At 41.7% G+C, this 10,938-nt stretch overlaps 2 protein-coding genes across 2 annotated transcripts in view; one reads left to right on the top strand and one right to left on the bottom strand.

Moving 5' to 3' along the window:
• Positions 1-303: 303 nt before the first annotated feature.
• LOC117470563 (P2Y purinoceptor 4-like) lies at positions 304-1,296 on the bottom strand. The gene has a single exon (XM_034115384.1). It carries the CDS (start codon positions 1,294-1,296, stop codon positions 304-306), a length of 993 nt encoding a protein of 330 aa, XP_033971275.1.
• A 479-nt stretch (positions 1,297-1,775) lies between these two features.
• The window catches only part of schip1 (schwannomin interacting protein 1), a 192,867-nt gene continuing 183,704 nt past the window's right edge, over positions 1,776-10,938 (top strand). The window contains exons 1-4 of the mRNA XM_034115357.1: positions 1,776-1,834; positions 2,072-2,165; positions 10,134-10,201; positions 10,519-10,605. Coding sequence (XP_033971248.1) covers positions 1,812-1,834; positions 2,072-2,165; positions 10,134-10,201; positions 10,519-10,605 — 272 coding nt within the window. The 5' untranslated portion in view covers positions 1,776-1,811. The remainder of the gene's footprint in view (positions 1,835-2,071; positions 2,166-10,133; positions 10,202-10,518; positions 10,606-10,938) is intronic.

The raw sequence follows: 10,938 nt of genomic DNA, 5'->3' as shown, positions 1-10,938 counted from the left end.
CCACACAGTATCATTTATTATCAGAACCGCCATTGCAGGATATACGTCTCTTACTTTTGCTTTTATTTCAGGTTTAGGTTGCAATAAGTTAGTGTAGGCTACATAAATATGCCCACAAGTCAGTGCCTTGTGTGACCTGTTGAAGTTTGCAAAAATACATTATTAAATAGCCTACATAACATTTAAATAATTATACAATTAATTATTAAACAGTTAAGACAGTGGTAGAATTTCAGAGTTATTACCGCTCTGACTAGTGTTGAAAGTCAATTGTGGATATTTGAGACTTCTAAAGGATGCTCTCTACCCTCCGGACCTGTAAGTGCTGCCTGCATCCACCAGACACAGGGTGGGCACCACTCTTTTCCTCCTCACCCACAGCCAGGCCCGCAGCTTCCTACGCTGCCGATCACTGCCCAAAAAGTAGAGGAGAGGATTTGCGCAGGAGTTGAAGCTGACCACAGGCTTCCACACCTTATAGGAGATCATGACTATGTTCAGAAGATGACAGTCCGCGGGCATGTACACCCTCACAAACAAGTAAACGGTCCGAGTAATGTGATAAGGGACAAAACACACCACAAACATGAGAAACACAACGAAGAGAGTGGAAAGAGACTTGTTGCGCATACGAGCAGTCCTGGCGTGAGAGATGCTGTCCGTGGCCCTGCAGTAAAGCGCCGTCATCATGGAGCAGTAACAGGTGATGACGACGAGGAATGGGATCAGAAACCCCACTATGGCTAAAAACATCCCATAGGGAAAGTACTCTTTAAATTGCTCGGGGCTGGTCATTTCAAAGCACACAGTCATGTTGTTGATGACCCCCGTGTGTGCAAAGATCAGTGTCGGTAAAATCTCTGCAGTGACCAGGATCCAAACCGACCCTGACGCAAAGAGGGCCAGTTTGCTGGTCCTGAAGCGCACACCAGCAATAGGGAAGCACACACCAATGAAACGGTGCACGCTGACGCACGTGAGAAACATCATACTACAGTGGAGGTTGACGAAGAAGAAAAACCTGACGCTTTTACAGATAATGTTGCCGAAGGGCCACAAGCCGCCCATTGCGTTGCTGATGATGAGAGGGGGCAAGGCCAGCACGTAGAGGAGATCCGCCACCGCGAGGTTGGTCATGTAGATGACCGTGCTGGTCCAGCGGCGCGTCCGACCGCAAACGCACCACAACAGGGCCCCGTTCAAACTCAAGCCCAGCAGAAACACGAGGCTGTAGGACACTGGTAGAAGGATCCTTTTGTAGTAGTTGGTAACTGGACAGATGTGGAAGTCCTCCATTCAAATAAGTGGTTTGATAAGTTGGTGGCCTAGTCACTTAACTTAAGAGTAAATTAACTTTGTTCTCCTTGCACCTCATCGGTCTGCAGCTCACCTCCGTGCTCTGTAAGGATGACGTGAGCTTCGTTAAAAAAAGATTGAAACCAAATATATGTGTTTGTTCAACTCGTGCTTCCCTCCTGGTCTCAGCCCACACCTGTGTGATGTAAACCATTATAAAGCCATATCTAGGATATGAGCAAATAGACTGGCACATAATAGGCTGTAGATACTGTAGTATGAGATTGCCCTTCTCCAGAGAGCAGGCGTGCAGAATAACTAATGCTGTGATTAGAGCCGATTGCCGAGTTAAATGACACCATCTACACACGCGCGGTGGGCGCTGTATGAAAACGCGCGCACGCTCAGCGTCCCATTGGCTGAGAGAAATTCCAAGTCTGGTGTCTCTCCGGCTGCTCCCGACTCAAGGTGTTCACTTCATCTCTGTCTGACCGCGGAGAGAGGGAGAGCTCGTCATGCTGAGGAACGGCACGTACAGGTTAGTGGCACATCCACCGACTGTTCTTAGTCATACATGTAAAGCAACAATGTTTATTTAGGACTAACGAGCAGCTCCAGTACCGGCTGATTCGACATGCACTGATGAGTGATATAATTCTGCATGACGGTACTCTGCAGCCGCACACAGTGAAGGTGTATCGTTCACTGAGGGTTTATAACATGTATTTTATATCTGGGGAGTTTGTGTATCCTAATTTGAGCGCTGTCCTTCCAGAAGCATGTATCAGGGAGAAGAGGCGAGGCTGCGCAGCGGGAGTCAGGCTGTGGCTCGGGAGAGGAAACACCTTGCTCTGTGCATTAATAACCAGGTAAGAGGCATCAAGGACAGAGGGCAACCGACTAGTACAGTATTATGGCATGACCGTGAACAGTGTATATCCCTGGAAAGATATTGCTAATGGATGATGGGATCTCTTCTGGTGAGGGAACATTTCAGCAATGATGTAATTCACTTTCTGATCTTTTTTTGGAGCAATAAGTTGATCCTCAGTAGCAAAGTCTCTAATGGGAAAAAGAGCCCATAGACCGAAGAAACAAATTGAATGTATACTATTATTTTTGGGGGGAATTTGACATAATTTAGGCAACTATTCTCTGCTTGCCGGAGAGACAACAGAGAAGTATCATACTACGGACAGGGACTGTACAACTAAAACTCTCCCCCTGCAACTGTGTACCCTACAGTACACCGCTTTGGATTTAGCTTCCCTTTATTCACCCATGCAAATGGTACAATTGACTGAATTCAATTTAGTTTGGGGAATTGCTTTTTCATGTTGGCTTGAGGCGGCTTAAAGATTTGTGTCATGGCAGAATCTGAAAAGGTTTCACAAATACTACATATTGGAACTCCAGCTACATATAACTGTTCTCTCTATGCGACTAATAATCACGATCATATCACGATATCTATACCAAAAAAAACATCTTTAACTTTTTTCATTGTGTGTTGTCTCGTTTCTGGCTAATAAATAACACTCAAAATAGGTGTGTGTGGAGAGAGGGGTATTTTGCATGTTTTAAAACTTTAACAGTTGGCTTGTGAACAGTGGTTGTTGTAATTGACTGCCTAATTTAAATTAGTTTGCTTATCATATTTAAAAGAAGTATATGATGTTTCCTGTGTGTGCTTGAGTGAGTGTTAGGTGCACAAGTTCACCTGGTTGTTCTGAGCTTCTGAATATTTAATGCCAGTGATGTAGTGTTGCGCATTATCGGCGGCAGGGGATATTGAGCGCGTGAGCTCTGAAAGCACTGTTCCATCACAGCACCTGACTCACAGCAATATATTATGGTGGTGCAACCCTCCAAAACACACACACACACACACACACACATGCGCACACACACACACACACACACACACGCGCACACGCACACGCACACGCACACGCACACGCACACGCACACACAGTCTTGTTCATTGCATGTTCTCTAATTTTGACTTCAGATTTGTACCACTGCACCACTTGACAGTTGTATTTTATTATTGCTCTCAAAAAATGACTTTTCCAAATGAATCCAACTTCACTCTGTGAGACGCCATGTCAGAGTAGGTTCATATAGGACTGCAAGGGAGGAAATGAAGAAGCTTCATGTAGGACTAACCAGTAATTGGCATGTGAATTATGAGTGAGGACAGAAATGCAGGTTATTGGATATGAAGGCTGCTCCACTTGCTGTGTCTGTGTGACTGATTCAGATTCATTGCAGAGGCGTGAACCCCCAGAGAAAGATATTAATCTATCCAGCTATTACCTCATAATCAATGGGACAGATGAATTTTACGGCCATGAGCTCTTGTTGTTAAACATGTTACACAGAGCTTATTTAAACTGCATGCCACAGGGGGTCGCGTATAATGGGGTTGTGCATGAAATATACAATACAGGAAACATTGTTGACACAGCACTAGCAGCTGGAATCTTCAAATCATTCATCAGTATCACACCCGAAGCCCCTTGGTGTTCTTTAGGCAGAGAACATGCAGAAATATTTTTATTTTATTGAATTGTGTGCTTCACAGGAGCAAAAATCCAGCATAAACAAGTGCAGGGCAGCATCAGTTCACCAACCAGACACAGATACGGTATACTGTAATATATAAAGGGATGTACATAGTGGGAGTGTGGTGCAAGGGAAGGGTGTCATATTTCAGAAGTGCATTATCGTCTCTCCCCCTGTGGGACATAGCTGTGCTGAGTGCTGTTTGCGCCAGCTCACTCAAACTCTCTGCGATTGAGTCGTAATAACCCGCGCTGGAGCGAGATGAGGCTGCACACTGACGGATAGGTAACTCTTGGCCTGCCACGATCATTTTATGAAGAAATATTTATCCTTTTGTGAGTGTGTGTTCATGTGTGCTCTGGTTTAATGCAAGAGGAAGAAAATAATATGTTTTTCTTTTATGAAAATGCACAAAAACCCCAAAACATATACACAAAGATGCTTAGCCTTATACACTCCTGTCAGTTTGCTTTGTAGTGATATCCATCCAATCACATTACCCTGTCAGGGAAGGCTAGTTTAAATGAGGGCTTAGTCTTGGATCACTGAAGGAATCTCCCTCAACGATGATGGGCATATATGTGTGTGAACATGCTCTCACTCACACCTTCAACCTATTTTAACCAAATCTGCTTTCTATTGGGGGAATATTCCCAAGCTCTCCTTTTTGCATTTTGATCGACTATACAGTATTTTTTCTCACTCTCACACCTTCTTCATCTCGTCACAACCCAGCTTCACACTTCCCTGGATGTCTTTCTCTTCTCCTTCTCCTGTCCCAATTTATTTTTAACATATGGCCTACTCTTCCTACTTATTGATAGCCTCTTGCTCTCCTCTCCTTCCATCCTCTTTTAAATGCTGAACATTTTTCACTGTGCTAACGTCAGCTCAACACTAGTTTGTATATTGTATGTATTCTGTTCGCTACAAGCTGAACTGATTAATCAGTTCGCAGAAATCAGCAGAAAATGAATCAACACATTTTTATATTGTATATTTACAGTATATCAATGTATCCTTCATCAAGCAGAATGGCAAGTATTAGCCTGTTCCGGCTTCTCAAATGTGATGATTTTATGCTTTTTCTATTTTTAATCTTTGTGAATTTAAAACATTTAATTTATGGGCTGTTGGTTGGACAAAATAAGCATTTTAATGATGTCACCTATGTACATTTTTCCCATTTAAAAAAAACAACTTTTTTTTTTTAACATTTATATTTTATTTAACATTTTCAAAAGACAAAAACACACGGACAAGGACATGGCTCACATACATTACAAGTAGGACAGGACATAACATGAAGGGTGGGGGGTAGGGGGATTACAGTGTCAGTTACATTTGATGTATGCATATGGCGTTGTATTTATACATGATTTGCTTCATAATATAGGTATACTTAATTGTTTAATAGGTAAATAAATAGATAAATAGTCAAATAAATAAATACATATATATATATATGCACACATATGTACATATACACACAGAAAAAACAACTTCTTGATGATACCATTAATGAAAAGAAAAACCTTAAAATTGATAGTGAAAATAACCACAAGTGCAGCTTTTGTGTGTATGCTTTAAACTGTCTTTCTAAGGGGAGTATATGGCTCTAACAGAAGTGGATCTATCTGTATTTGATAAACCGTGTATACTTTAAAATGGGAATAGAACCTCCATATGTGTTCATGATTTAAACCTTGTTGAAGTTGCTATTTCTTATAAGTGCTTCATAGGTCAGTCTACACCTCTTGCTCCAGCTTGGTATTGATGGCTTTGTTACTGCAGCGGCCTGGTATTGCGAGAATGTATTGGTTCGTAAACGCTGTTATCTGATCAGTATAAAACTGCTTTCTCACTGCAGCTCTTAGTCAATAAAAGTTTATCAATTTCATTCTTTCTCATTTCACGCTTAGTATCTTTTTCTCTGTCTCCTGCTCCCTCTCTACTCAAATAGGATTTAAAGGATGACCAAAATGACATAAATGCACTTGTTTCCCTCTGTAGAAATGACCCGTTTAGCCCCAAAAAGCCCTAACACCAAAAGAAAATAGCATTTCCAATCCTGTCATCATGTCATGACTCTACTGTATGCATTACATTAATGCACACACAATGTACAACATTATTTTGTAATACAGCTGATTTTTATTCCATATTTTATTCCTCTATTTCATTCCATTGCTATGTAAATACTGTTATATTTTACTATATATTTTTTATTATTTTAAATATTTTTCAAGTTCTCTTCCTGTGTTTTTAATTCTTGTTTTTATGCACCATGACACCAAGTCAAATTCCTCGTACGTGTAAACCTACCTCGTAATAAACCTGATTCTGACATGATGCAGTAACACCTTCATCTCGCAGCGGGCTCTTTTTGTACTCGGGGACTGAGGCGAAAGAGTAAATGTTGACTTCCATATAACTCCTTGCACGCACTGCGCATGTAAATTGATTTCCGATATCACAATTAACGAGCATCTCCACTGGCACAGCTCTTCTCCCGATTGGACATTTCCCCAGGCTGATCGGCCAGTGGAGCAGCAGCCAAACAGCCGATAGTCTGAAGCAGATGTATCCGCGCATCGCTCACTACAATCAAATCCTCTGAGATCAGATTGACTTGTGTGTTCTTTATCATGTTAACGTGTATGTAGGTATGTTGTGTCCATGCAGGCGTGTTTGTTCTCTCAGTGCACTCAGGTGTGTGTCTCTGTTTATTTGCTTAGATGTGTCCGAGAAATTATCTCACTGAGTGGACACACTAGTCTGAAGGGCACAGGGAGCTTACCATCTCTAACACACTCAAGGGAAAACTCTGTGTGTGTGTGTGTTTTAGTGCAGACATTCCTCTGTGCCTGCCATCAATCTCTGTGATAGAACTAGGACTCTGAGAAATGATGATCTTAATAACTCATCAATTAGAGGGAAGCAGCCTTTTTGCTGTTGTTTTCTCCTCCCTCCCTTCCTGTTTCCCTTCCTTCTCTCATTTTTCAGTCGCATTATGCCTATTACTGTCTACCTTCACCTTCCCTAGCCTTTCAGTCTATTGATTGCCCTTATTTTGATATTGAAAATAATAACATTAAGCTGTTTACATGCCTAGCAAAATAGATATCTGTTAATATCCCTACTTTTATGCAATTATGGATTAGGTTATAGCAGGGGCGTTTCATGGACCTGGAAACATTCGGGGCTTAGCCCACAGTGGCAGCGCCAGAGATTTTCTTTTGGGGGTGCTGTGAGGTAGCTTGACGTTTCATAGAGGGTGCTCAAACATGTAGGGTTTCCCATTAAGGTACCGGGAGCTACAGTGGAATTTTCTACTGCAACACTCCCCACACGCACATACGCAGTACACCCGCGACTGTTACAAGGAAGGCTCGATAATCAGCTCACGGCATATAGGTGTAAGCAGGGGTAAAGTGCTATTTCTATTTACAAGTGGGGAGCGGACCTAACATCCTCTAGGGGGGTCCTCACCTCCTCTAGGGGGGTCTGGGGGGCATGCTCCCCCGGGAAGATTTTTTTTTAAATATTGAAGTTAAAAGCATCAATCTGGTGCACTTTGAGAGCAAAATGAAGAGATCTATGGATACCTCTCTCGACACCCATATGAAGCAGAACTGTAAACAGATTTTCTTTTTCTTTATGGATATTTTATAAATCACTCTCCTTTTAAACTGTATTCTTGTTTTACTGTCATAGTATTTCATAACTGTTTTTCCTTTATTCTCTTATTTCTTTTATAACTATAATGATCATATGAAGGTGTGCTTTGGAAATAATCTTTTACATAATTCGTGAGTGACCAAACCGTTTGAGACCCACTGAGATAACTTAGACTAAAGTGAACTATCTTAACACTCAGAGAGTCCTTTAGCTCACCTGAGTCTCTCAGTCTATCAGGAGAGGACTCTCCTCCAGCTTCTTGTGGAACAAACAGCTCCTGTCCGTTAGTGCAGTTAGCTATGCTAACAACACGGTCCCTGCTGGCACCGGTGCTTGCCTCTGTTGCATTCACTGAACACGGGAAATTACAATCCTGCCGTCCTCTCTAGTGTCAGGATGAGGTTCAGGTAAAGCACGGTTAATGTATTATATTATTGAGGGAGAATTGTCCGGGGCTACAGAAATTCCCCAAATGCCCAGGCCAGGCGACGCCACTGGGTTATAGATAGTCATGTACCCTATGGGCTGCCAGTAATGCCTTTCTTCTGTCATCAGCTGCAGTTGTTTTGCTCCCTGGGTGTTTCTATTGCTCTCATATAATTTAAGTGTATTTATCTGGACCTCATACAGTTGGTTGTAAACACACAATAGATCAATACCGTAGAAAAGATGAGTAAACAATGATATCACCTGCAAAAGAATGACAGACACAAGATTTATCAAGTGTTGCAATCTTTGAAAGCTCCAAAAATGTTTTACATATTAGAAGTGAATAGTAGTCAATTGGTCTTTCTTATATCATGATTTATAATATTCATTAAATGGTATTAATATTGATAAGATTATTATCTTATTGAGAATATTCATATTCGGGCAAAAACAATTCTGATGTTAATCAGCAGCGTTGTTATTTGTCTGAATTCTTATTTTAGTTTGAGCATCTGGATGGATTTTGCAGTTAATACAGCAGAACACTTGTTGATACGGTTGCATTTTAAACCCTTATTATTGGTGTCGAATAATCGATTTATATTCGCCAGGGCTGTCCGATTTTCGATTTTGATCATGGTCAGTTTCTGGCATCCCTAATGTTTACCAGTGAGTCCCTACTTTGTCTGTCTGCTGTTTGGTACTGCACAGGGAGGGTTTATTTGGTTTGTCTGACAATTTCCTTGAAAGCGAATGAAAGTGAATCTAACCCAAAGGAGTAAAGTGTAAAACAACAAGCTATAGACACTAAAACACGCATGGTGCAAAGGAAACCTTTGAGTCAGGTGATCATTCTCAGTGGGTTAATCACGTAAATGGTGGCCTTGCTCATTACACATACCTAAGTCATTTTGGTAGTCATTTAGTACCTGTATTTTACTGATTTGTGAGCTGAATTTATCCTTACTCCCCTGATGTTGACACAAGCACTTAAACACAAACATGGACAAATTGCAGCTTTACCCTGCTGGCTAACGTAAAGATGAGTGAATACTAGAGATGGAGGGGAACTGCTTTGCTGCTTTGGGAGCACATCCATCTGTCCAGTCCCATTGAGCTTTGTGGCAGTTGGCCCAGAGCTGCCTGAGACCGGCCTCACCCCCTGGCCTGCAGCCGGAGTATAGCTGGTTGGCACCTGCAGAGCACACGCATGCTGTTATGCATCAGAAATAGCATACACCCTGTTGTTTTCCTTACCACATCCTGTGTTTATGCTTTATTAATATCTATGTAAATATACCCAGACATGCTTACACTCTTAAGGTTTATACACAGAAAGATATCATGAAAAAAGAGCAGTTTTCTTACATGTAGGCATAGTCATTCAGCTATGCCAATCAGACGGTACGGTACGCCTTGGAAGAGAAGCGATTACACATACGCAAAATGCTTCTGATTTATTATCATTATTTATCTATTTGTCATAACAAGGTCCAAGGTTCTTTATTTAGTCATACGAGCATAGCTACAGTGTAGTTATGCCGATGAAAATCTTGTGTCACAGGCTTTCCAACAGAGCAACACAAAACACAGATAAACAGAAAAAATATAGTGCAAGTAGTAATACAAAAAGAAAAATAGTTTAAAAAAAGTGAAATAGTGCAATAAGAGTCTATATGCAAGTTATTGGAATATGATAAATAGGTAAATAGATAAATCATTTTAAAATCATTTTTAAGTAGCAGCCAGATGAATATTAGGGATGTTGTTTCAACAGTTCAGTTGTTTAGCAGTCTTATTGCCTGTGCGATGAAACTGTACCTGAGTCTGGTGGTTTTAGTCCGGATGCTGCGGTAACGCCTGCCAGACGGCAGCAGACAGAACAGTTTGTGGCTGGGGTGATGGGGGTCTTTTATAATCCGGAGGGATTTTTTCCTGAGGCGCTGGGAGTAAAGGTCCTCCATGGATGGCAGCTCCGTCCTGGTGATGTTCTCTGCAGTTTTGGGTGGAGGATGTGATGTTTCCCACCCGCACTGCCTGGGGTCTGCCCGTCAGGAAGTTCAGGATCCAGTCACAGAGGGCGCTGTTGAGCCCGAGGTCTCTGAGCTTGAACCTTGACAGAGTGAATTAAAGCCTTGTTGCATATTGATGTTTTTCAGGACGAAGTGAAGAGGTATCATCGTTTCTGCAATCACAGTGGAGGGCAAGCAGTTCCCAAGGTGGAGAGGTAAGACATTACACAAAAGTGTCTCTACTGTTCCATGCATAAGTACTCATATGTTATGGACATCACTCAATCTACAACAAGGGTTGTATACTCTGATGTAAAGCTCTTGATCATAGACACTTATTCTTCCATAACAAGGCCCACTATTGAGCATGAACTCTACCGTGACGTCCTCTTTCTCTACCAAGAGCTTATTATGCCATTACTTTCAATATCCTTTGAAATATAAACAACATTTTCTTTTTGCTTAAAACTGTGTGCTGTTTTTGTTGTTTATGACCTCATGTTTGTGTTTATCTATCTTGTCATTGTCATAGAAGCCGTCCTCGTAGGAGTGAGGAAGAGGATGACAATAGCCCTCGTCGCCGTGATCAACAAAAGCATCTGGAAATCAAGGCTATTGTGTGAGTATCACCTGTTCTACACTTTGAGTCAATTTCACACAGAGTGCCATCCATGTTACCTCTGACCTTAAAAGTGCATTTTATTTGTTGTGTGGGAGGAATCAATTTATGTGCGGCTTTAATTCAATCGTCCCGCTGATTAAGTTTCAGAGCCAGGGTCAGAGTGCACTTCTGAGTGCATGAATCCTCGTAGGCTGCCATCTCGCACCATTTTCCCTAAACAAGGGCCCTCGCTTTTATAGGTTTAACAGGCAGGGGACAGCTCTCGCCTCGGGCTTCCACTTCCTTGGAAGACGAGGATAGAGAAAAGAAAGCTAATGTTTTTGTATAGAG

The sequence above is a fragment of the Trematomus bernacchii genome, unplaced genomic scaffold (genome assembly GCF_902827165.1).
Source record: "Trematomus bernacchii unplaced genomic scaffold, fTreBer1.1, whole genome shotgun sequence".
Taxonomy (NCBI): domain Eukaryota; kingdom Metazoa; phylum Chordata; class Actinopteri; order Perciformes; family Nototheniidae; genus Trematomus; species Trematomus bernacchii.
Note: the sequence above shows the minus strand (reverse complement) of the source record. Positions and strands in the feature narration are given on the sequence as shown.

What these genes read in the sequence shown, in the direction of transcription:
- LOC117470563 (XM_034115384.1), bottom strand. Translation starts at nt 1,296, where the DNA reads ATGGAGGACTTCCACATCTGTCCAGTTACCAACTACTACAAAAGGATC.